Raw genomic sequence first — 27,369 nt, forward strand, 5'->3', positions numbered from 1 at the left:
CACCAAAAGCCACATTTACATTGTGTCAAATGGAAACCCCAATTATCTTGTACTTCTGCACATTTACAACACATCTGCAATGACCCTGATATTCTGTGAGTCCTGAAGTTTCCTCTGAATTTTCCAAGAGAGATTAACCCAGCTCAATTTAGCTTTGGTTTTTAGTTTTTTCCAGGTGTCTAGAAATGAGTAATTCATGGAAGATGTATATTGCAATTTTCAATTAATCAGAAAACTTAATGAACCAGAATGCTACATTTCCCAACCGTCTACAATAATGAGCATTAACTGTAGCAAAATGATGATACTAATAGACAGTTCTCAGGGACTGTGAGCAATGGTCTCGTGGGAGTGAAAGATGATGGATGAGAATTCATCTCAAGTAAACAAGGAAATTCTTCCACCATCTGGATTGTGGAATAGGATTGGGGTAAAGTGTCAGTTATGTACGTGTAGAAATTCCAAGAGAGTCTTGCAGTTCTGTGCTGACCAGGTCTTGTCTGAATTGTCAGGTGGCATCGACTCAGATTGATGCAGTCATATTTGGCCTGCTCAGCTTTCACTATGCTGTCTCCGCTCTCTTCCCAACACAACCCTAGCTGGTCATTTTTTTTCCGTGGATCAGAGAATTTTTCCTCAAAGGGAGAAAAGAGAAAGCGGAAAATGAGTTTAATAGAAGTGCAAGGGAAACGGAAGTAGAGATGGGGAAGGAGGACCACCGTTAAGAGCCAAGTGAGAAAACGAAAGACGGCCAGATTAGAAGAGAGAAGAAGGTGCTGTGGAGGAGAGAGAAAGGAATCAGCAATGAAAAGCTAAGTTGAAAAGTTTTTGAGAAGAGAAATTAGAAGGATGAAAAAGTGTTGAATAAAGGAGAGACTAAGAGATCTGGGAAATAGTATTTCCTAGTGTTGAGTTTACTTCCAAAATTCTTTGTGAGAGGTTAAGCCACAAAATAGATTATTCATCTTGGTTACAGAGAAATTATGGTGCTGTCTGGAAGCGGGAGCTCATCATTAACAGAGCCTGCCTCTTGATAGGTGAAGGGGAAGCTTTCCTTTGCTATAATCCCTCTTTTTTTAGAAACTCCAACCCCTTCTTGTTTAGTTTTATTTTTGTTAGGATAACCCCCACTTTGGGTACGATTACAAAGACACAAAACAAATAAGTTCTGTGATCATAATACTATTTTGCGGAGATTTTCTCTCATAGGTTCTTGTAATATTTCTGAATTGAGTGGGAGATGGATGTATTGGTTAGTGTCCTTTTACATCTGGAGAAACTGAGGCACAGAGCGAGGATAGATGAGGAGGGTCAAGTTGCCTTTTCTAGTGCCAGTGGGCAACCTGGAGGCCCACAGCCATGTCTTCTCAACAGAAAAAATATCACATTTCTATCTGTAATCAATTCCTTTTTTTTATTTGCTATGATGCCAAAACAAAACTGAACCCAAACTTTTCAAAAAGACACTGTCCTTATCATTTATCCTGCATGTTTCCATTTTTGAAAAATTCAATTCCTTGTTAAATTATAATAGCGCAGCTGAAAGAAAAACAATACTGAAATAAACTCTAATTCAAAATGAAAGAGGTAAAGGGTATTTGGAATAATAAAACTAGTAGAGAATTAGCAAAGAACAAAAACAAAACCCCCCATATCTGAATAATTAACAATTTCCAAATAGCATAAAATATTGCTGAATGTGATTCTGTTTTTCGCCTGTGCAGGTGGGGGGAAGGGAGTATGTGCTACGGTGCTCAAATGACCATGTGACTAGTGACATCTCCGCTTAACCGACTCTGGTTTGGCCATACCCTATAAAAATGCCACATGTGAGGGTTTTATGAACCTTGATTCCTTGTCAAATTAGCCCCCACTTAATGTGTGAGCCAAATACTCCATGAGTCATCACCTAGAGATGAGGACAGACCAATGACTTGGTTCTAGGTGTCTCAGGAACTCCCCTCTTCTTTTCTCCAGGGTCTGTTCCCCAATTCTCACCTCATCCTTGGCCTGAGACTGGGGAGAGACTAGAGACAGGTCCAGTAGCCCAGATATTTCCACATGTATGTCATCACTTCTGTTCATTAATAACCAGTACTTTAGCAAATTGAGCTTGTCTCAGTCCACTTGTTTGTGCTGAAAACTGCTCCTTGCTTTCAGGATCTTAAAACAAAGTCAATCACTGATCCAGGTTCAGGAAGAAGTCTGAGGTGCTAACAGCCCCTAATGGTCAGAGAAGTCATTCATTAGTTTGGGAACAGAAGGGTGAAGATAGAAGCTGCTCCTGCATTTCCCAATTAGAACACTAGACATATGTGAGCACCAAATCTAATATCTGAGGCTTTCTGGACTTGAATATCTCTGTAACAATGATTAGTGTAAAAAAAAAAAAGAAATAGGGATGATATATGACTTTAAATCTTAGATGCTGACCTTTCAAAATGAAACTGGAGGGAGAGCAGGAGGAGATGGAGACAGTGTCTTCCATCTAGGCTTCTTGTCTCTCTTCTTTCTCTGAGTCCTGCTCCCTCCCTCCTTGCCGTGGCACAGCACCAGAGGTAGTTCTTTTCCAGTACCTTCTCCGTGGGCTCCCTCCCACACTTAGAAATGAGAATTGGCATCTTTGAGTTTGTACTCTGTGTGGGGCATTGTGTTCATCACTTATAGAAATCATCTAATCTAACTATCACAACAACTCTGGGAGGTAAGTGTAATCACTATTTCCCCCACTTTTCAGATGAGGACAAATGAGGCCCACAGAGGTTAATAATGAGCAGTGGCAGCACTGGGTCTGAACCTCAGCCTCTGAGATGTTGATGCTCAGACCTCATCAATAGTCACCAGGCCATCAAGTCTGAAGGCTTGGTGCTATTATGTGAGTTATGCACAAGTCAAGATTTGGTATGTGACCAACAGGATGACACAGTGTAGGACGAAAGAATAGCGACAAGGCAGAGAGGTTGTATGGGCCTTTTCAACCTGGGCTATGAAAAGGTTCTCTTGACCAGGAGGTAGGAAAAGCAGCCCATAGTGTCCACACTGTTTTCCCTGGAAGCCTGGCTCAGACAGAAACCCTCTGACGCCACTGATTTGTTCACCCCACTGTCTTGTTTCAGCTTCTGACAAATCGACACCTGAAGGGAGTCCAGTGGCAGGACAGGACTCCGTGGGGGCTGCTGAGCGACAATGGTCTTCGGGTCAGACGAAGACACAACACTTTCCTAATGACACTCTGCCATCTGGTTTCTGCGCTTTGTTCTAACAGAGGGAAAATGAAGCCCTCGCCTTAATTTTTCCCCTCCTCGTTTTTATGGCAGCAAAGAAAAGTAACTTCTCTTCATTTCTCAGGTCAAAACTTCTTAAGCTGCATCTCTTCCTCATTGTCCCTTTGAGAATAAAAGTCTAGAAATGAAACACAATCCTGACAAGTTTGGAAAATCTGCTTTTACATTCTCAGTTCAAAGCCAACCCCTACACTTTGAGACTTTGGGTCTTGTTTGTTCTCTTAGATGATAAGGTCAGCCGTGGGGCCTCTTTCTGTTTTCTTCTAACAGGAGTGCATGGCTTTCCTGCTCTCATCACTGTGGTTCCATGGAATCTTTGCCTCGGAGCAAAAGCCCCAGTGGCCGACTTCAGAGGACACCCTGACCTCGGAGCTGGTCGTGTGCAATGTCTTGTTTTAAATGATGGTGGGAGGGAGGGAGGAGGAGGAAAGAGACCCAGACCCGGCAGTTTATAAATCACCCCTAACACCGCCAGGATGTGAAAGGCACTCAGCCAGGGGTTGTGAAAGGAAATAATTTTCATTCCCAGCCCTGGGAATTACGTGAAGCAATAGAACAAAAACTGCATTCCCCAGAGATCTTCTGAAAGTAAAATGGAGGGGAAAATGTGAAAATCACCGGAAGGGCAGAGTTAGGAAAGATAGGACAGCCAGGCAGAGTGCAGCCAGACACCAGGTCCCTAGGCGGGCTGCCTTCCCGACACGGAAAACTCCCCTGCTGCTTCTAGCGACAGGTATAGAAACACCTTCTGCAATGGAGAGTGTTGGAAATGCTCCGAGGCATGGGCTGGGGGAGAGAGGAGGCAGATAAGTGGTCTATGGACCATGCATCTGCATTTGGTGATGTTGAGAAAATAAGTATTTTTTTCACCTAGATAATAAAGAAAATCTGAAGGGCACATACAATTTTGTGATTTGTCCTTGCTAGGACCTTACTTGTCCCAAGAGGCATTCACTGTCTTTCAGCAATTCCCAGGAGGGCAGAGGCAGGACCTGACTCTATCCCCAGCCAATCTCAGGGGCAGGAGGAGAAGGGAAGGTGACAAGAGTTGAATTCCTTGCTGCATCCTCCAGACAGCAACTGTGTCTAGAATTAGGCAGGTGGCCCATGTTCGGAAGGGCCACAGCAAGCCAGGACTAGACTGAATACAAAGTGCAGAGTCCAAAGATGTGAGCTCTTAGCCAGACCCCAGTGCTTAATATCTTGGTATCTCAGTTTTACCAGCTATAAAACGGGGTTAGTGACAGCAACTCCACCTACGTCACGGTTTTTTTTTTTTTGTGAGGATTCAGTGAAATACAAGAGCACAAAGATGACTGGGATACTCACAATAATAGTAACTACTAACATTTATTGGCCATCAACCACATGTAGGCACTGGCCCTGCACGAGTGTTACATGTTACTTCTGCTCTTGGCAACAACCCCGTAATATGACAGCTCTTTCAGCTCCTACCTGACAGACGAGGAAATGGAAACTCAGGCAGATTCAGTAGCCGGAGACCACTCCATCGGCGCTGTCAAATATTCTGAGCAGGACACATGGTGCTCAATGTCATTACAACATCAAAAAGACAGGATTGCTTGGAGGGTGGACCCTGGAGCCAGGTAGAGCCAGGTAGAAGCAGGTGTGAATCCTGGCTCCACCACTTACCAGCTGTGTGAGTTTGGGAAAGTTGCTTAACATTACTGTGCTTAACATTAACAAACTACAGGGTCTGGGTCTCTTTCCTCCTCCTCCCTCCCTCCCTCCCACCAGCATTTAAAACAAGACATTTTATTTTGTAAAATGAGGATAATCAGAAGATCTGGCTCATGGGGGTGTTATGAGGATCTCAAGAAATATACAGGAAGCACTTAGAAGAGTTACTGACACTTAGTAAGCCCACTTTAAATGCTAGCATTTCTTGTTTTCAAAATGCTTTTGTAGGGAGTGCTGGTGGCCTAGTGGTTAATTTGGCATGCTCTGCTTCGGTGGCCCAGGGTCGGCTCCCAGATGCAGACCTACACCACTTGTCTGTCAGTGGCCATGCTGTGGCAGAAGCTCACACATAAAAAGAGGAAGATTGGCAGTGGATGTTAGCTCAGGGTGAATCTTCATCAGCAAAAATAAATAAATAAACTGCTCCTACGAAGCGCTGTTCCTGCTGAAAGTGGGGGCGAGGAAAGATGATCCGGTTCACAATTCTTGCTACTTTCCCTACATGATTTCCTTCAAAATCCTCAAACACAGTTGTGAGCAAGAACCCAACCGCGAATACGAACACTGTTAGGAGGTAGCATTGCCTGAGAGATGAAGAGCAAGACAGTTGTTTGGTGGAGTGGCGGCTTTTTGTGTTTTGTTTTTGGAAGGAGGAAAGCAGAAGCCTGTGGCCTCGGCTCCCAGCTGGCAGCACGCTGTGCCTCCTTGGCCCCAGTAGAATATGTCAGTTTAATGCTTGGCTCTACCTGAGACTGCCAGCAACTGTGAAGCAGGTGCCCTAGCCCTGATTGAAAATGGAAAAGGATTTTGTTCAGTGTTTATTATGATTGAAATAATCATTTCCAGCTGTAAATGAATGACTACATCCTACATTTGGTATTCCCCTGGAGCCTACTATTTACTCTCCGGAATAAACACTGCTGGAGACAACCTTCAGGTGCCCGGGGAAACCTGGCCAGGCTGCCGACGTGTTCCATGAGCCCCTGGCACTCCCAAGGAGCATTCTTTCTTGGATGCACCTCTCTGGGTGGAGCCCTCAGGAGCCCCTGTGGCAAGCTGGGGTGTGTGAACACCCCCTAAGAGGGCAGGTTAGCTCACAGCCCCTCTGCCTGCCTCTGCAAATGCTATGCTCTAACACCAACATCTGGTGGCCTGCCTGATATCCGTCAGCCAAACGTCTGGCTGTCACTCCAGATAACAGACTTTTGTTTATGAGCAGCGAATGCTTGCTCAGCAGGGAAGGCAGAGGGACTCTGGTGTGGGCCTCCTTCCAGCCTTAGGACCTTGAAGGAGTGGAGCCCTCCCGCACCTACAACCTGTTGGGTTCATTTTATGCTGTAACCCTATCTGGCTCCAGTCCCCTCCAGCTCCTCCACCCCAGGGCACCAGCCCAGGGGCACAGCAGACTCAGATCCAAGCAGATGGCTGGTCCAGCTTCCGACCTGGTCCAGCAGGCCAAGGACTATTACAAACTCTCTGGCCTCGAGCCCATGGAGAGAGGCGGACATTTTCATTAGTAAGAACTTGAAAACATTGTCCACCGTCCTCCCCCGAGGGAGCCTAGAACTTAATCCCATGGCTTCTACAGCCAGCCCTGCCTGACCTCCGAGCCTTTTACACCCCAAGCCTCTCTGGGGAGAATTCATGGACCTGGGTGGTGGGGATAACGATACCCCAGGTGTCCCTTCTGCCTCCCCTTTCTCCCTCCTTCGTGGACATCTGTGCCCAGCTTCCCAGTGCTCAGGCCTGGCTAGGGGCTGGCGTCTCCCCCTCCTCTGGACTATGACAGGCTCATTCTTTACAACAACCCAACCTCTCTCGCCCCTTCTTTTTCACCCTTTCTTCTTTTCCAACTTTCCTTCAGCTCGAGTTGTGGGTGAGAGAAAGAGGGCGAATCATGTGCCTGGCTGCAGAATGAGATCATTTCTCTCCCCTCTTAGCAGGCTTGCTGTCTGCTAGTTGGGGTTACTGGAAGAAAGCGGGAAAGCTCGATTTCCACAGAGAGCCATCTGGCTCCACCAGACTCACGCTGATGCTAATCTGTTGGTTTCTTTTTCTTTATTCTTTTCTTTTTTTTGTTCCTGAGGAACACTTCATCTGCAGCTGTAAACTCAGACCTGGTCCATCTGAAGGCGAGCGTTCATTTGGTGCATATATTTATTATGGCATTATGCCCCCGCACCCCCATCCCCTTGTAGGTGTCAGGACATCATTGTTATCACTGGTGGGTCTATGTAGTTGTAATGTCAGGGCTGTACTTTCAAATGGAAATCAGGCAATTATGCTCCACACGGAGAAATCTGACACGTGCAGAGGTTTTACACCACTGGCTGTGTCATGGGGACAAAGGCAGCCAGTGCTCCCAGGGGATGGTTAAGTAAATAGAATATGTTTCAAGAGCACAGAAAAATCCAGGAATAATTAACTGTGTGATGAGAGTTCATAGATCCTGTGGCTGTTTAACTTCAAAATGTGATAATGATATGTCAACGAACTGCTTAACTCATCCTTGAAAAGGCCGCATTAGGAAACTGATTACAATGTGCATTCAAATGGAGGCAGGGGCTGCTCTGCGCATCTGTTTTCCAGTTTCCATATGCAAAGCTTCAGAGTATCTTCACTTGTTTTGCTTCCCAGTCACAGGGGGCTCCAGTTGGCTTAAGCAGATGAGGAGCTGGTAGCAGCCTGATGTCTACCTAATGGAGCAGCTTCATGTCTATATTCAGTGTTAGATATATAGGTGCTCCTGATAAAAAATATGGTGACAGTATCATCGTGGCTGCTAGTAGGTGAGCATGCATCATGTACCAAGCGCCAGCTAAGTGCTCTACTCCTGTGGGTGTGAGGTAGCGACCATTATCATCTACATTTTACAGATGGGGAAAAAGGCACAGAGGTAAGTGGAAGAGCTGGGCATCAGATCCAGCCCTGCCTGACTCTCGTCTTGGCCTTCAGCCACTGGGCGGTGCCCTCCCTAATGTTTCAACAGATAGTAGGAAGAAAGATACGTACTCACTCATGCAACATTTATAGAGCCCCCTATGTCAGACACATATAGTTGGAGTGAATGAAACAGGAGAGACTTACAGAAAAGTTAAAACTTAATTTTCCCCCTAAAATATCCAGCTGTTTAAACAAATGGTTAGTTTGGAGCCTGAAACATGTGGTAAGCTTCATCACTCAATGTGTTTGCAACCAGGTTTAAATTAGCTCATATTACCAAAAAGTAAAGTACCCCCAAATCCTGGCCATCGCTCTCTTCTGTCACGGAGGAAACAATTCGGAACAGACTTGGGTCCATGGCTTTGGACTTGCAGCCTCTGAATGTCCCCACGATGCAGCTGCCTTGGACTAGACTAAAGCTGACGCCAATTGAGAAAAAGGGGAAGACATTTTCCCCCTCAGAAAAAGTATTTTTTAAACGAGGAATATGACAAAATTAATGAAACAGGTTTACACAGGAATCTCTAATGCTTTCTCAGATCAGCAAGTGTCATTTGGGAAGTCCATGAGGCCCCACTGTAGAGAGAATACATTAATCAAACAAAACCAGAGGTTTCAGGAGACAAAACATCTACTAACTTGCTAGTGACTAATAACCACCAGTCTCACGCACAGTGCCCTTCCATCGTGACTTATTTTACCTTATCCAACGTGGAAAAACCTTTCAGGAGACTCAAAACCTTTTAGAGCATTAGCTGTGTCTTATGTTAGGAAAAAATTAAATTTCTACTTATAGAAAAATTAGTTTTACGTTTTTCATCTCTACTGAGCATAAATATTTGAAAAAATTAGAGTAATAAGCTTGCATTGCAGAAATAACAAATGTCATTAAAGTGTCCTCACCAATGAAGATCTTAATTAAAGAGGACTGAAAAGACTAGTGACAAGCACAAAAGAGATAAAAAAAAGTCACAAATCACTCAAGAATGGATCACTCAGGAGCTCAACAAAGCAACAGGAGGGTCATCCTGTGGGTGGGGTTATGTAAGGTCTTGGGCCCAGCCAGACTGAATAACCCACCATCACAGCAAAGCCTTGTTCCACAGAGCACAAATGACCTAAGAGGAAAAAATCGGAGCGAAGAAAATGGGAAAACCAATTAAAAGTCAGGAGTTTAAAAATTTTGAAGTCAAGAATAACTAAAATGAGGGTTAACTATCAAAATATAGGTCATAGCTAAAGTTATTCAACTGTTTAATGTCCACGATCAGCTATTAGCATATAATATCTTTCCAGAAATTTGTTTAATGTCTTCATTCTCAGTTCTTTGCACATCAAAAAGTATTTTTAATTAACTATTTGACAAAAAAAACCCAAATCAGTTTACAGAGAAATCTCTAACCCTTCCCCAGATTCAACAAGTGCCATTTTGAAAGTTCAAGGCGCCTAAATTGCAGAGACAATTTATTAACTAAACAAAACCTGAGGTGTCTACTAATTAGCCTGTGATTAATGAACATCAGAATCATTAGTCCTTTTAGCTTCCCAAACATAGGAAAGCATTTAGAAAACCATTCAAAAGCTTTTTGGCCATCAAGTTATCTTATGATAGAGAATTTAAAAAATCTCTTGATTAAAGAGGAATTCATTTTGCTTTTTTTTCTCTTTTTAAGCACATTTATTTGAAAATATTATTATAATAATCTTGTGATTGTGACTTTTTCAAAGTGCTTGTGACTGACAAAATCAAAATTTATTTTGACTGAGTTCTTTCAAAAGTAATGCGTGTGTTTGAATAGTACCCAGGATCTAGGTAACATACGTATTGTGACTACGTATATGGCTGTGTACGCATATCACTATTATACCTAAGCATCTTGAAAAAAGTAAAGCAAATTGCTGGCCAACAAGGGTACAGATAAATTGGTAGCGATGCAACAGTGCGGGAAAGCTTTCCATTAACCATTCCAATAAAAACATATCAAACTTCTTTACACCTGGTCATGGACAATGTGAACTTGAAAAAAAACATGTCACTTATTAGAAGAAGAAATGAAATGAAACAGTGGGCAGACCATATGAAAAACACATGTGGGATTTTTTAGATTATACTCTTCATACCCTTGAGAAAATCTTTTCAGGCTGAGCCACAGTTACTCATGGAAGTGAGTCATAGTCCTCAGATGGATGGGTGGAGAAACGGTTGAAAGCCATTGATTTAGATCAAAATGTTAATAGCGGTCATCTTTAGGAGCTAGAATTGTGAGTGACTTTATTTTTCTTCTTCATGTTTTTCTGAGTTTTCCAAGAGTAATGTAATGGGTTTCCAGCATGATGCTTCAATGAGTGGGCACTGGAGCCAAGCCACCAGATTTGGAGTCTGGCTCCACAGCTCATTGGCTTGAGCAAATCACTTTCCACCTTTGGACTCTCAATTTTTTCCCTGTAGAATGGAAACCATCATAGAGCCTACTTCAAAAAGTTGTCATGATGATTAGTTAGCGAATGCTCGCAAAGCACATAGTGCCTTGCATGTGTAGCTGTGCAATAAATGTTAACTATTTAAGGGCTGGCCCCGTGGCCAAGTGGTTAAGTCCGCGCGCTCCGCTGCAGGCGACCCAGTGTTTCGTTGGTTCGAATCCTGGGCGCGGACATGGCACTGCTCATCAGGCCACGCTGAGGCGGCGTCCCACATGCCACAGCTGGAAGGACCCACAGCAAAGAATATACAACTGCGTACCGGGGGGCTTTGGGGAGAAAAAGGAAAAAAAAAAATGTTAACTATTTAAGAAACAAATCCTTATACAGTCCATGATTGTATGGTTTCTCACAGAAACAGAAAAAGTGGAAATCCTGTCTCACTGATGAAGTCGATGTAGTTTTCATGTGCCACATTTCCTGACCACCTGGTATAAGTGAGCACATCTCCAGTTCCTCCTCTGCCACACTTCCCTGTGTTTTTCATTCATACCACTCATTGCAACTTGAAGTTAGATTATTTGTTTATGTATTGGAAACAGCCACCATGGTTGATTTTAAGCCACCAGTGGTTTAACAAATGGCTTGCAAAACTCCTGAATATTTAATAATTGGCCCTCATGAGCCAGCACACCATTGGCTAATGTTCTACTTTGATGATTTCAACATCTTAAAATGGGTTTTAAATGGTAGTTTGGGTTTGACAATGAAGGAAAATAAACCCCCCCCCATACCCGCAGGCCAGCACAAATATGACAATTAGTTTGTAGGCAATATTACCAGTGGGGGCCATTAGCTGTAACTAAACATATAACCAAAACGGTCAATTTTCCGGGTTGATTTTTATTATTGTGGTGGTAAAATGTAAGATTCCTTGGAAAACAATGGGTTGGTCAAAAGAGGACCCATTATTACCTCCCCAAACAGCTCCAGCACCCTGAGAAAAGGAGTAGGATTAAGCATCTTTGGATTTCTTTAAGACCTAAGTATTTTCTTTATCAATTCATTTCAAAAGTCAAAATAATATAAAAAGGCGTACATTAAGATGTCTCTCTCCTACCTAAATCTATCCGCCCATTTCTCTCATTATTGATAATCATTTTCTATTGATTTCTTGTTTCTATTTTCTTTATGAAAATACCACCTCTTCCTTTTATCACCTCTTCTTTTCACAGCTAAATTGGGTCCAGAAGAGTGCTTACTGCCCTTACTTATGCATTGTTTCCTCTGTTGTAAACCTGCCACTCAGATTCTGCTCCTCGCCTCATTATCCCCGTTACAGATGTGTCTTACTGACTCGTCCTGGTTTCTGCAGCCATGTACTCTTCTCTCCTCCCCTTCCTGTATGCTTCCCTGCTTTTTGCAGCTCTTCCATCTATTTTGTTGTTCACGATTTTGACTCTCTCCTAGTTTTGCTGAAAATGGAAATTTTGTTTTCATTTCTTATTTTCCATTTGCTTTCCACAACTTCAAAGAAGAGAGGGGGAAAGACAGACTTCCTACCTTCATCTTCAGACCAGAAAAGCACACGGACATTAGTATTTCAAGTTTCAACATGGATAGTCTAAAGGATTGAAGCAGCTAATTTTGAAAATCTTTTAAAGAGAAACAATATGGGATTCAGTTTCCAGAGGACACAGATAATTTGAAGCCTCAAGGTGGATTTAAGGTATTCGGGTATTATCTTAGCTTATTATTTGGACAAGTCACCTTCTCTCTCTGAACCTCACTTTTCCAATGAAGGGAAAGGATCTCCAAAGCCTTAAGACAGAGTGGACAAGTCAAGTTTTAACTCCAAGAAATGAATCGCCAGTGGTGGAGTTTAGGCTCAAAGATACTTGGACGGGGGAGAAGTTGGGGCCCTGAGGTGCAAAGAGGAGAACTAACTTGTAGAAAGAAATCTACGTGCCTGGCTCTGTGCTAGGAACTTTATATAATATGTAAAGTTTTTAATATGCCTGGGAGACAGGTATTATTATCCATTTTAGAGACACGGAAAATGAAGTTCTAAGAAATTAGGTAACTTGTTCAGGATGGCAGAGCCACGCAGAGCTACCAGTTTGGGAGCCCAATGTTCTTCCCAGAGCAACTCTCATCGGTGTGGAGGCCTGTCCTGCTTGAAATGCATGGGCTGTGGTAACGTTTCCAGTCATCATGGCCCTCTGCTCGCTTGCCTTCCTTCCCATCTTCATGGCAATTATGTAAAAACCAGGCCTTTTAATACTCATCATATTGATTTAATTTCTAATCATGAATGCAACCAAAATAACTGGATCCACTCTGCTATTCATCCCCTGATGACCAAATCCAGACTGTGTCAAGGTAACCACATGCTGCCCGTTCAGGCCAGTGTTCTGGAAACTACATTCTAGACAACAGGGTATTCATTTACTACAACTTTAATAAAATAATTTCAGGCAAATCATCCATTTTAAAAATAGACCAAATAGATATCTTTGAAGACCCAGGGCATCTTTTACCCAGATCGTTTCTTAAAAACAAGACAAAACACACAAAACCCATTGGTGCTTTTGTTCACATTTTAAAAAGCACGATACTGCATTTTGAACATTTTCCATTTTTCACTGATGAAATCAATGCAAATCACCTTCATATTTGTTAAAAGAGAAAAATAAGGTAAAAAATTCATTTCCTAAAAATACATTTGCTTAGAAATTCTTTTTACCTTATGAACTTCCTTGGCCTTATAAACCTGTCAGCAGAGCAAAAGGGGAGCCAGTTTCCTGTGGCCATAAACTCCATCACCCTTTTTACAAGTCTTTATTCTTTGGAAATGTGAATGCTGTGTTGAAAAGCATTCACTGGGAAGATAAACGAGCAGCAAAATGATTAGTGCCCATTTGGTGCTTAGTTACCTCCAGTTGCTGGTTAAGAAGAAAGCTGATTTGATTGGCTTTGACACCTGTCACCCTTCTTCTCACCTGGGGAAAGGAGGTCCCTTGACTTCCCTGTTGCTCTGCCGGGGCCTGCCCAACCCCCAGCCCCTGCACAGGCCACATCCTCACAAGCCTGTTAGTCAGCCTTTGTGGAGTCTCCTCGGAGCAGAGGTTCTAACCTCAACTTATCTTGGAATTTCTACTGCCACATTTACGCCACAGCACCAGGCAGAGAAAAAGTGAAATTATATCCCAAAGAGATTCTCCAAACCTCTAAGAGCTGAGACTGCCTCCCCGTGAATTCTCCTCCACTTCTCATCCTGAAGAGCGGGCAGGTGGGGCACACAGTAGGTACAGGCGCTGTTAATTCCCTTCACCCCCTTGGGCCTTGTCTCAGGCCACACCTGCCTAAACCCCAATTGTTCCAGCTCAAGCCCACCTCCTCCGTGGTGCCCTCTCGTCTCCGCCTGTCAACCCTATCTCTCTCTTTTTATGGCTCTTCTATTCTGTTTGAGATCGTACATTTCCATCCGCTTCAAAGTCAACTCCTCTGCCTGGCTCTGAAGACCTGGATAGCCTTACCTCACCCAATTCATTACCCACTGCTCCCGGGTTCTCTGCGTAGCCAATCTGAGTGCTGGAAAGGAAAGACAGATCACAGCTCTGCCAATTAACAGCTGATGCACCTCAGAGCCGGCTGTCTTCCCTGGAGAAGAGTTAACAAATGGCAAATGGAAGGGTTTACGTTTACAGGAGGAGAAAGCCTTCCCAAGAGAGTAAGTAACACATGCATCCTCATTGCTGATACTGAGCTTTTACCAAATAGTCAAAATAAATTAATTAACTTCATCTTCCATGTAGAGTGAGGCATACAAGGGAGGGGGTGGCACTGAGTGGCAGTGTAGACTGAGGGCCATCATTAAAAACACCATTCTCACAAATGACTTTGTTCTGCACTATAGGGACGTTCTTGGAGTGACCCACTCTGAAATTGCCCTGGTTTTTATAGTTTTGAATTCTTTTATCTGCTTGTTCTAGCTGCTCCCCTCTTCTTGTGCTGTTGAGACAAAAGATATTATTTCCTTCTCTTATCAGTGCACCTGCCTATTGGCTGTGGGCTAGAAACTAGAAAACAGAAATTTTAAGTCTTTCAAAAATAAAAATAAATTGGCTTCGAGTGGAAGCCTGTGCCCTGTGAAATATGATTGTCAAGGACGAGGATTGGGGGGTGGGGAAGGAAGGAATGGGGACTGGGGGGTATTGGGAGGGCCGCACACTGAAATCCCGGTGCCCAGACCACACCCCAGACCAGATATCAGTATTTTTAAAGCTTCCAGATGATTCTCAATGTGCAGCCAAAGCTGAGCAGCACTCACTGCTCTGGAGACTGTCACTGTCCGTGATCGAATTGGCCAACACCGTAAACACGTGGTGGAGGAGACGGAAAGCCAGGGAAACCGCAGCCGGGGCTGAGGGCAGGCCTGGCCCATGGCTCCCCACGCTCCCCCCTTCAGATGCAGAATATTTGTCTTCATGAGAAAAAAATTCTGACAGGCTTTTACTGTGTTAAATTTCCTGAATCATTTTTTATTCTGCCTTTTTTGGAAGCATGTACGTTCTTTCTTTGGGTCATTAGGATGTAGTTGATAAATTATAGTATTTCTTAGTTCTTTTGAGAATTTCCACAGGATAAATTTAGCCCTGGCCCTCCAAGGTCATTTTCATTTCAAAAAATAGGTAATAAACCACTTATTAAATGTCAAATACTGTGCAAGTTTCTGGGGATATAGTGGTGTTGAGGTCCCCAAGACCACTCACGTTTGAGTATGTGCTATAAGGACTCACAGGAGCTGGATTTTGGTTGTATGCACAGCTAAGATTTATTACAGCGGTGCAGTCAGGCTACACAGTGAATCATAGGGGAAAAGACTGAGCTGGTCTGGAGAAGTCATGTGCAGGCTTCCTTCTGCTCTCCCTCCCATGAGTGCACTCCGGTGGTGAAATACAACATGCATGCAATGGTTCTGCCTGGGGAAGTTCATTACAGACTCTGGCCTTAGGTTTTATGGGGGGCCGGTCACGTAGGCACCCTCTGCCTCGTGCGTTCCCAAATTCCAGGTCCCCAGAAGGAAAGCAGGTATTCAGCATAAGCCACGCTGTTTGTACGGTTTAGGCACAGCGGCCACTCTGATCATATCAGTGTGAGGAGCTGGTTAGCAGCCAGTTCCCAGGTATCAACAAGGGCTGATCTGGCAAGCAGGCGAGGACAGAAGCCTCAGCCCTGCTGGGTTAGCTCTCCTCTGCAGAAATGGTAGGCCGAAATGGCCTCTGCCCTCTTGAAGCTCTGTGTAACTGGGGAGATGAACGTTCACCTGGTCAGCACCCCTACAAATATAAACAAGTCTCTGTGAGAGTTCCAGGAAGGAGAGCTACAGGGTGCCACGAGAGCTGCCACAGGAGCTCTGCCCTGGCCTCCCTATGGCTTCCCCCGGCACACGAGGGGAGATCCGAGCTGAGGGAAGATCAGGACTTATGTCATTGGAGAGGGCTTTGCAGAACGTTCCAGGTGAGGAAACAGCAGGTCTAAAGGCTGTGTAGCTATAAGCATGGCGCCACTGAGGGGCTGAAATAGATGGAAGGGTGGGAGCTAGGGAGAGCACGCAAAGCCTTGCAGGTCACGGGGAGGATGTGGGGCCTCATCATAAGAGCAGCGAGGGACCACGGAAAGGTTTCAAGTGAAGCTGGGTGTGTCGGGGAGGACTTCAGTCATTGCTGTAAAGTTGAACAATTTGGTTACTGTCTGCTAAGGCTGTAATATCAACAAATGTGAAACCTTATTTTTTGTGCTCTCTTCTATCAGTCGTGTCTTTTTAGTCTCACCTCTATTTTGTAGATAGGAACAGTAATTCTCAGTTCTGGTTATGAAATGTACCAGAGCATTTGCAATGATTTCTGAGGCTCTTGGTAAATCTTCAAAGCCAAATTAATTTCACCATCCATATTCACATCAAACACACACAATTTAAAGCAAAACATATATTTTTGACTGAGTAAGTGAAGTCAAGGAATCAATAGTAGGGATCTGGAACCTATAAACGTTTGAGGATAGAAGAAGAGCAATTATTTGATTACTTATAGTATTTGCTAAACATCCACTTGAATAGTAAGCATGGAACAGTGAAACATAGCTTCTTCCTCCAAGAAACTTACTAAAGGAGACACAAAACTTTAAAAAAAAATTATAATATTGAGAGAAAAAAATTTAAGGGACTAATGGTATAAATCAACTGAGTATTTTTATGCTTATCGTTTTTGTATTAATATAATAGTACTATGTGTTTATCATAGACATTTTCTCACATAAGGAGGCAAACAAGAAAAAAGAAGACAAAAGGGAGAAAGAGAGAGACATCCCCTGTACTTTTAGTACCAATTTTTAAAAATAATTTTCCTCAGCTCTCCAATTTAATTATTTCCAATTATTTACTATTTAAATAGTCTCACAACGAATATTCTTGTAGCTGAATCTTTGCACACATTCATGGTTATTTCCTAAGCCTATATTTCTAACATGGGTATTGCTGAAGCCAAAGGAATGCAAAGCTTTGCATTTAAAGCTTTGGATATTTATTTCCAACTTGGCCTCCAGAAGTTGTACTTTTTATATCCTTCCTAGCAGTGCCCATTTCCCACATCCTCTCTGGCTCCGAGCATGACGCTTTTCTAAAGTCCTTGACAATTTGATAGGGAAGCAGTACCTCGTTTTATTTGTGCATGAGTGACTCACGTGCTGAGTGTGGACACACGAGACATGCTCAGCTCTGTGGAAACAGAGACACGGGACATCCACTCTCTGCCCTCAAGACAGCTGACCATCTAGGTGGGAAACAGACTCACGCCTGGTGGCAGCGGGCATGGCGAGGAAAGGGCTTCTTTGAGAGTGCTGGGGTTTTACTGTTGTTGATCTGTTTTAATTGTAGTTTCCCATGACTTATTTCTGAGGGAGGACTCAACAGGACTTGGTTCTTAGATGAAACAATGAAGTAGATGGCATGAAAAGTGACTGTAGGGCTGCTAGCTAGAAAAAGGATAGAAACTGGATATTGGAAATTGGATAACTATGAAAAAGACCTGATTCAGGGCCAAGGATACAGTTACCCAGAGGAGCCTGGGCGGGGGTGGGGGTAGGGATTGCTTTTGCTTTCTCTGTCCTTTTAACTTTTGGGGGAATGTACCATGAATTACTGGTGTAAAGAAAAAAAATAATGAATTTTTGTAATCTTAGGTGTGTCGAATTTAAAGCATCAGCAGTTTAAAGTTCAGAGGCCAATGGAATACGAGGTTGGGGCACAGTTAAGAGAGTGGGGCTTCCAGTGACAACTTAGGTGTCATCAGTATCCAGTGGCTTTGGCCACCAAGGGATGGATTAAATTTGAGGCAATGTGTATGTATGTATATATGTGTGCTTGTGTGTGTGTGTATGTATGTATATGTGTGTATGTGTACGTATGTATATATGTGTATGTATGTATATGTGTATGTATATATGTATGTATGTACATATGTGTGTATATGTGTATGTATGTATATATATGTGTGTATATATGTATATTTCTCAAATTGGGGAGCCTCATACATGTGGAAGCACGGTGCCGACATAGAGGTTTCCTCAAGGTAAGTACTTCTGGAGGAGAGAGAGAGAGAGACAGAAAGAGGACAGCTATCACACTAGCCAGTTCTGCTGCCCTGAGATGTGGTCCTGAGAGGCAAACCGATTTGCTCAAGGACACACAACATACTCTGCAGTAAAATTCCGGTGTCAGCAGTTGCTTTGGGCCAAAATACACACTGAGCTCCAAGGACAGTGTTTGGGATTGTGTAAGGAGAGAACAGAGAGAGCCAGCTTTGCGCTCCACAACTGCATGTTAAACTATGTGTCAGGCTCTTGATCCTCACCCAAACGGCCTGGATTTCAAACAGGTAATTTCTGTGGAGCACTCCCTCTTGGAAGCCTGTGAGACATCCTGAATTCCACAACTGACTTCCTAGAGCTGGGTTTTTGGAGAGGAGGATTCACATATCAACTACAGAAACACAAGAATGTTAAACGTCCCTCCGGGTTAACAAAAATTTCTGTGTGTAAAAGGAGGTATGTAAAAAAATACAGAGTACTTTCCAGAACCAGGTTCTACTTACCCAATGGAGTTGGAGAATCAGAAACGAAATTATTTCCTGAAGAAGAGGTTTGGGCTCATGTTGGAATGCAGGAAGATCATCTGAACAGCTTCCACCCTATTCCTTTTGCATATCAAGTGGACAAGCCAGTTCAAACCCAGACATTTTTACACAAAACTCCCCACAGTCCCCTAAAACATAGTCACTGTGCATCAGAATTCCCCACTAAATTAGTTTTTGGCATTTACTTCCAACCTTCCCCCATATTTTAAGCCCTGCTTCTAAAAGATAATAATACACATACCGGACAGATGATTTAAAAAGGAAGCAATGTCTATAACTTCAGCAGATGTAAAATGCACATGTTCAGGTATCATTATGAATTAGAAGCTGCCAAACTGATAAGGAGTAAAGAAAAGTCATGCTTTTTTTTAAAGTAAAGGTAGAAACTTGGTTCATCAAAGCTTTTAGTGTGGGATCAAGTACTTAAGTCACCATATACAGACCCGAAACATGCTCGCCCAACCCCAGGAAAGCAGAACAGGCCAAAGTGGTCAGGCTTAAGAAATGACACGAATTTCACAATGAGTCTTCTCCTCTCAATGTTTTGAAATCCGAAGCACTACACTGGAAAAATCCACACCTTTGTTGGGCACAGGCTCAGGGAAGAGGAGTGACATGGCTTGAATTCCTCAGAGATTGAGAAGGTTCACACTCTGGGGGTGCTTTCAATTTCCATGACAGATTCACCCTCCGGGGGAAATGCCGCGGTCCAAATGGACTAGTGGTATTGATCAAAGAAATAAAACATTCATGATTAGTTCTTTAAAATACATCTTTTGGCATTTGGTGATTTTCTAGCAAGTGCAGAAGAAAAAGTCTTAGCCCTTTGGGAATGTCTTAAGTTACACTGAGAAGCAGCCAAGCCTTGCGTAGACCTGCTGTCACTTGTCCCTTTTCTTTCTTTGTGCTGCCACCTAGAGAGAAAAGGAAAACATATGTTGTATCCTGGTGAGGAGAAGCAGTCACCTGAATGCCCAAGCACCATCTGCACCTTCTAGAACAGAAAAGCAAGGCTGGCTGGTTTAGTCCTCAGAATTGGCAGCTGTGCGTTTTCGCTTCTAAAAGAAGAACGTGGGTGCAGGAAGGGGTCCCATTGTGGCCAGCCTCGGTGATCTTCTAGGGCTCATAGTGGGCTTCTGGAGGGGAGTGGGTGGGCAAGAAGCATATTTTCCTTCCAATGTTCAAAGGGAGTGAAATACACAATAATGTAAGGTCACCCAAACTTATGAAACGGACGCCATCATTTTAGAAAAAAATGAAAATATAAGAAACACATGAAAACAAGGTTCTAAAATGAATAATTCTTAAACCATTTTTCTCCTCTTTTCCTTTTCTTTTTCTTCTTCTTTGTTTTCTTTTTTAAAGGTAGATCCTTTTTAAAAAAGTAGGAAGCCTTACATAGACTCCAATGCACATAAAAAAGATAAATATAGACTTACTGGTAGAAGTAGTAGTCCCTAGTATCCTTCTAAAGAATGCCTCTGAACAAGTTTAATCACTATAACTGGATTTCCTACTGAGGATGAAGTCAAACATAGTTTATTCTGGAGCTATAAGTTACAAAAGAAAACTGTTGATGGCGATCAGATGTCTATGCCATGACGTGGACAAGATGTGACATAGGACAGACCTTCCCTGACCACCTGCCTCCCGAGGACTCTGTCTGCCAGCCTAGCTCAGCTTCTCCCCTAGCCCCCAGCACTAGCTGACAAGCCCATCTATCTGCCCCCTAGAACAGAGACTTCTTGAAGGCAGTATTTCTGTCTGCCATGTTGAAAGCTGCACGTCTAGTGCCTAGAACATTTGGCACATAGTGGGTGCTCAGTAGATGTTCTTAAAGGAAAATATGAATCTAAGCTTATTCCTTGGCTGCTTTTTCTTTTGAAAGAACTAATAACATGACTAACTTTAATTTTACACATATTCTGATTAGAACACGTGTAAGGTAACAACTCTTTTAACATCTGTGAAGAAGCTCTGATTCCTCTGTAAATCACATTTGGTGCTTTTCCCTCCTCTCAAATAGGCATGATTACTGTAAGACCATCAAAATAACATTTATTAACAAAAATACAGTAAATGCTAAAAAGCTGACAGCTGAATTAAAGATTTGACATGCAAATGCACCAGCTAAGTAGAAGCTTTACTTAAATTCTGGCTCACCACTGCTGAGGATAAATTGACCTGCAAAACTCATTCTGAATAGAGCAAGAAGATGAAGCAGAATAAATCTGATTTTTATTTTCTTAAAATAAAATTCACAATTAAAACAGACTTTATTGTTAGTGCCATGGAGTCAATGCTGACTCTAGCGACACTGTGTATGGCAGAGCGGAGCCCTGCCTGGTCTTTTTGCGCCATCCCCTCACCTTCTGGTGCTGTATCAGACATGTTCCGCTGCTATTCATATGGTTTTCATGGACGATTTTTCTGGAAGTGCGTGGTCAGGTCCTTCTTCCTAGTCTGTCTTAGGCTGGAAGCTCCACTGAAGCCTGTCCACCCTGCTTAGGCACCACAGGGAACCACACCACCCATTGGTTGGTTGTCATACTGTGGTGGCCACGTGTTACTGTGATGCTGAAAGCGATGCCACCAGTATTTCAAATACCAGCAGGGTCACCCACGGAGGACAGGTCTCAGTAGAGCTTTCAGACTAAGACAGACTAGGAAGAAGGACCTGACCACCCACTTCTGAAAAAAGTTGGCCATGAAAACCCTGTGAAGAGCAGGAGAGCACTGTCTGATAGAGCGCTGGAAGATGAGAGGATGGTGCAATAAGACCAGGCAGGGTTCCACTCTGCTGTCCACAGGGTCGCTAGGAGTCAAAATTGACTGGATGGTACTAACAAGAAAACAGACTACTGAAGGATGAAAGACCATAAGGCTACACAAAAATGGTATAGACAGAATCTGGGGGAGGCGAAAAGGAAAGCAGCTTGGGCCTGAGGATAGAAGAGGAGCATGGGGCTCTGCCACTTTCACTCTGTGTGACCTCACTTTGACCATCTATAAAACAGGCGTACGTCCCCTTCCTGGTCTACCTTAGAGAGTTGTTGTAAAGATTAATTTAACTACTGATATGGGATTGCTGTAAAAACTGTAAAGTACTATTAAACATAAGGTAGGAAAGCTTTTCGTCAATCTAATGACCCTCAGGAGTGTAAAAACCTGAGGAGTGTATAAATCTCAGTGTATAAAAAGGTGTAGAAATCTAATCAATTTCCCGATTACTCAGATGAGGTCAAAGCCTGTGGACATCTTCCAAGGACACTGAGAAAATATCCTTGCACTCTCCACCTTCCTAGACTGGGGGCTCTTTGTCTTCCAAAAAGCGGTTTGACTGTTTAATGCAGTAAACTCTAGAGATGTCTAAATTTTGGATTAGTCCTGGAGAAATGGCTGTTTGGGAAAAAACATGTCATACAAGGCAGCTAGTCAAGTGAGATCAACTTTAAGAACAGAGAAAGTCAATCCTAACCTAAGTGAAGAAGCTGTCTTTCAAATCTGGCGAAGGGGTGACTCCCCAGCATGTAACAGAAGTCAGGACTTCAGGGCAAAGGGACTTTGGCGTAGAGAGTGAGGGAGTCAGAGGTTGTGAGTTTAAGTTCTGGCTCAGTTATTTATTAGTTGTGTGTGACCCTGGGCAAAGCTGACCTCACCTTTTCCAACTGTAAAATGGGGGAATTAAGATCAACTACGCCATACAGTTTCTGGAGGGATTAAACACACAAATTCCGTGAAAAGTGCTTAAAAATTGCAAAGTGCTTTGTCAGTCTTTATTATTACTTTCCAATAACTGTGCTCTTTGCATTTATTTCTAATGCAAACTAATGTGATGTATGGGAAATGAAGAAAAGAGACAAATATATACCACAAACACCACAATAGATGGAGATAATCCATCTAAAGACCTTAGAGGAGAACCTGAGGCATGCTATGCACTGGATGGATGCTAACTCTAAAAGCATTTTGCTCACAGGCGCAAAGCAGATGAGGCTCCCCAAGAAGTAGTGACAGCAGAGAAGGACATCGAATGACTCAATGATCCAGTCTCATCTGGCACAGAAGACACGACTGTGGACCAGCAACGCTTGTGATCTGTCCGTGGATCACAGACTGGAACTACCACCAGCTATAATCCAGCTACTTTAAATTAATTGGTCTTTTTCAACCAATTACTGTTACTTTTTAAAGTAAACTTTTTAGTTTAGTTTGAAACACAGTTAATCATTTTTCCCTTCATTTACATTTTTAAAGATCAAGGTTTCTGTTTATTAGTATTGTCATAAGTTTGCGGACAATATAAACAACACTGTACATTTAGCAAGTAAATGGGTACATTTTAGTTTCTCACTTTGAAATTGCCTTTGCGTCTTGCTGAGGCCCCAAGTAAGAGAAATAGGATCCTGGGAATGGACTGCAGCACACTAGAAATAGACCCGAACCAACGAAACACAATTCCACTTGACATCCACATTAAACCTGATATAGGAGGATCTCCTTGGGACCGCAGAACCAGGAGTATCAGCCTTGGAAGATTAAAGAGCCTGACAGCCAGAGTACGAGGAAAAGTCAAACTGAAGATAAACCAGACATAAAAAAGGAAAGAATGTTGGCAACCTGAGATCAGTTTCAGAAATAAGTATGGTTTGATGAAAAAGATGGAGGCTCTTGTGTGTGTACACAAGTGGTTTTATAGTTTGCAGAATTTTTTTGAAGTTTTCCCCAAACTCAGCACATTAATCAACAAGAAAAATGATGTAATCAGGAGAAAGAAAGGACCAAAGGATTTGAGTAAGCTAAAGTATCCTCATGTTTGATATAATAAAGTCTAAAAAGGCTCTACTCTGAAACTCCTTAAAGAATTTGAAAGGATATATACGTGCATTGATATGTACATATGTGTATACTTATGTGTATATGTGTGTGTCTATGTGTGTATAAGTGTATGTATATATATATAAGCCCCTATTGATTTATTCCTGATATTATTCCCCAAAACAGCACTTTCCATGCGTAATTCCTTTAGTTTTTCATTTCTCAACTACTATTTAACTCCTAGTTAATGCTGCACATTGCAAGTGAGATTAGGGTCTTCATCTTGGCATCAAAGGTAAAGTCAAATATGGAGGAAAAGAGAACTGCTGATTGCACAAATTGCCATTTAACCTATATCTAAGTCATCTATATCTATATCTAAACTCCTGTTTAATACTCCTGGGATCTAACGTACAGCCTGGTGACTACAGTTAGTAATACTCTAGTGTATACTTGAGAGATGCTGAGAGAGGAGATCTTAAGTGTTCTCACCACACACACACACAAGATGGCAACTATGTGAGGTGATGGATGTGTTAATTAGCTTGATTGTGGTAATCATTTCACAATGTATATGTATATCAAAACGTCATGTTGTGTACCTTAAACATATACAATTATTATTTGTCAATTATACTTCAATAAAGCTGGAAAAAAATAAAGCTCCTGAGAAGACAAGGAGTTTCTATAGACCACAGAGATTCTCAAACTTTAAAGTTTAGGTTGTGTGCTGGATATAAATAATTTCTAAACGCCATATAAAAGCAAATTTATTAACATTAGCACTGCCACACAGATGTAAACGATATATTCTAACTTCAGATCTCGTGACACAGATAAAATGAGTATAACGAGTACAGCTCAATCAACTGACAGAAGAAATTCTCAGCCCTTTATATATGGAGATTAAAGATTATATCTATTTATTTCTATTTAAGTTTAAGCCTATACAAGGAGGTTACTAACAAGTTTATGAATATGTCTTTGGACTTCAAATTCTAGAGCATCCCAAAAAACCCACTTTCAGAATGATCCTTGAATTTCAGGGTTCAGCCACAGGTGTTGAGAAACCAATCTCGTACTGTAGAACACTTGTCTGAGGTGTCCAGTACAGATTGAGTGATTGTTTGATTGATTATCTCATGCAGTAAACATTTATTGAAGTCCTGTTCTGTGCTGTCCCATGTTAAGTGCATGGACACAACTGTGAACCAGTCAGGCAAGGTTCTGTGAAGAGGGTAAGGCAGAAAAATGAGATGAAGAGGGAATGAGTAGGATGGGGTGGAAGCAGGGAAGGAAGGTCAGGAACTGCATCTCTGAAAAAATGATTCTTGAGATAAGGGATAAGGACAAGACGGAACCAACCATGTGAAGATCTGGAGGCAGGGGTATAAATTCAAACCAGTCCACACAAAGACACCAATGAGGGAGCAGCTTGGCATAGTTAAAGACCAAAAAGAAGGCCAGATAACAGCTTAGACATTTGAAAGACAAGGTAAGTGAAGATCCTGACTTTGACCCTTCGAAGAAAAACAATCAAGTCTCAACTAGTGAGGATACTGGTTAGATTATTCAACCCACCCAACTATCATTTATTCAACATTTACCAATTGCATACTCTGTGCCCAGCACTGTGGAAGACACAAACTTGAAACAGTACAGAATTCCTGCTGTTAAAGTGCTTAACTTTAATAGGGATGATAATTCAAGTGTTAAAGTAGCTTTCTTCTCATCATGCCCTTTGGGTTGGGTGTCACTATCCTAACTCCTATGGTACCCTGCCCTACAATTATAGCTATTGTGGGGATTAAATGAGTTATTATTTGTAAAGTGCTCATAACAGGGCCAAGCACATAAATGCTACACAATGTTTGTTGTTACTAGTATCATTAGTTATTAGTACTATTAAAGGATCACATGAGAAACAGGATATTAGCATAGTTTCAAAGTATCTCAAAAGTTGAGGGGCATTTTACAAAATAACTGACCAGTACTCTCAAAAGTGTCAAGATCATTGAAAGACAAAGAAAGACTGACAGACTCTTACACATTAGAAAAAACAGAGTAGATATGACAACTAAATGCAATGTGGGATAATGAATTGGATTCTGAAACAGGAAAACATTAGTGTAAAAACAGGTGAAACTCAAATAAGGTGGCAGATTAGTTAATAGTATCGCATACGTCCTTGTTTTGATAATTGTAGTATGGTTACATAAGGCGTTAATGTTGGAGGAAGCTGGGTGAAGGGTATAAGTAAATGCTTCTGTTTTTGCAACTTTTCTATAATTTTCAAATTATTTAAAAATAAAAAAGTAAATAAAAAAGAAAAGAGAGAGAAATAGACCCAGAAACAACAGAGATGATGGAACAAGGAGACAAGGGTATTTAAGCAGCTATTGTAACTATAACAAAGTATTTAAAAGAAAACATGAACATAATGAGGAGAGAAATGGGAAGACATCAAAAAGAACCAAAGAGAACATCTAGAACTGAAAATTGCAACATTTGAAATAAAAATTCACTGAGGTTAATAGAAGATGAAACACTATACCAACATAAACTTAAAAATATAGCAATAGAAACTGTCTAAAATGGAACATTAAAAAAAAAAACCAAACAACCAGAAACTCAGTGAAAGGATCTCTGGGGAAATATCAAGTGGTCTAGCATACAAGCAATTGGAGTCCTAGAAGTTGAGGGATTAAGAGAAAAGGGGAAAAGAACAGTAAAGTATTGAAAGAAATATTGGCTAGAAATTTTTGAAATTTGATAAAAATTATAAACTCAAAGATTCAAGAAGCTCAATGGACCCACAAACAAGATAAACACAAAGAAAACCACATCAGCTCATCACAATCAACTTTCTGAAAACTAATAATACAGAAAAAATCTTAAAAGATGCCAGCGTGGGAAGAGGGGACACATTACATAAAGTGGAAGAATTACAAGAATTATCACAGATGTCTCATCAGAAATTATGCAAGCCAGAAGACAATGATTCTTTGAAAGAGTCAAAGAAATTAACAAATCTTTAGCTAGACTAATCAAGAAAACAAAAAAGAAGACACAAATGACCAATATCAAGTACGAAAGAGGGAACATGACTGCAGATCCACAGACATTAAAAGGATAATAAAAACATGAGAAACAACTATGCCAATAAATTTGACAACCTAGATGAAATAGACACACTTCTTGAAAGACATAAATTACTAAAAAGGGCACAAGAAAAAGGCTAAAATTAGAATAGCTCTGTATCTATTACAGAAATCAAATTAGTAATTAAAAACTTTCCCAGAAAGAAAATTCTAGGCCCAAATGGCTTCACTGGTGAATTCTACCAACATAAAAGAGGGAACAATGCAAATCTCATACAAACTCTTTCAAAAATAGGTGATGAGAGAATATTTCCCAACTCATTTTATAAGGTCAGTTTTACTGATACCAAAACTAGACAAATCATTTCAAGTAAGTAAAACTATAAACTAACATCCCTCATGAACAGAGATACAAAACTGCTTAACAAAATATTAGGAAATAAAACACAACACTATATATGAAAAGAATAATACACTGTGACCAAGTAGGGCTTATCTCAGGGATGTAAAGTTAATTTAACAATCACAAATCAATCATTATACTGTACATATTAAAAGATAGTTCCTTATTAAAGGGAAACTACATGGTCATCTCAATAGATGCAGAAGAACAATTTATAAAATTCAATACCTGTTCAAGAAAACACTCAAGTGAACTGGGAACAGAAGAGAACGTCCTGAATCTCATGAAGAAAATCTACACACATAGTTCGATAGGAGCAATGAGCATACTTTGTGCCTAGATCTTGGTTTCTAAATACCATTCTTCACTAAAACTAACCCTGGCTCCTTGGATAAAAGACCAATTCCAGGCTTGGACAGGGAAAGTACAAGAAAAGCCTGGAATACCCTGTCATCATGGAAGAGATAAGCAAGTATTAAAGAACGATGGAAACATACCAAAAAGAT

The 27,369-nt window shown here is 41.7% G+C and overlaps 2 protein-coding genes across 3 annotated transcripts in view; one reads left to right on the forward strand and one right to left on the reverse strand.

Annotated features, from left to right (window-relative positions):
* Nucleotides 1-3,419, forward strand: part of LOC100054420 (guanylate cyclase soluble subunit beta-2-like) — a 69,248-nt gene extending 65,829 nt beyond the window's left edge. Inside the window, exon 14 of the mRNA XM_070239688.1 lies at nucleotides 3,117-3,419. Within this exon, the coding sequence (XP_070095789.1) occupies nucleotides 3,117-3,290 (174 nt within the window). The 3' untranslated portion in view covers nucleotides 3,291-3,419. The remainder of the gene's footprint in view (nucleotides 1-3,116) is intronic.
* A 5,783-nt stretch (nucleotides 3,420-9,202) lies between these two features.
* Nucleotides 9,203-27,369, reverse strand: part of RNASEH2B (ribonuclease H2 subunit B) — a 74,885-nt gene continuing 56,718 nt past the window's right edge. The window contains exons 10-11 of one of the 2 annotated variants that reach the window (XR_011427723.1): nucleotides 18,500-19,455; nucleotides 9,203-10,675 (exon numbers count right to left, since the gene is read on the reverse strand). Coding sequence is in view for 1 of the 2 variants with exons in the window: in XM_023621552.2 (XP_023477320.1) it covers nucleotides 19,423-19,455 (33 nt within the window). In the remaining variant the exon portion in view is untranslated. Of the gene's footprint in view, nucleotides 10,676-12,789; nucleotides 19,456-27,369 lie in introns of those variants that run through there. The other variant, XM_023621552.2, reaches the window with a different exon arrangement.

This window comes from Equus caballus, chromosome 17 (genome assembly GCF_041296265.1).
Source record: "Equus caballus isolate H_3958 breed thoroughbred chromosome 17, TB-T2T, whole genome shotgun sequence".
NCBI lineage: Eukaryota > Metazoa > Chordata > Mammalia > Perissodactyla > Equidae > Equus > Equus caballus.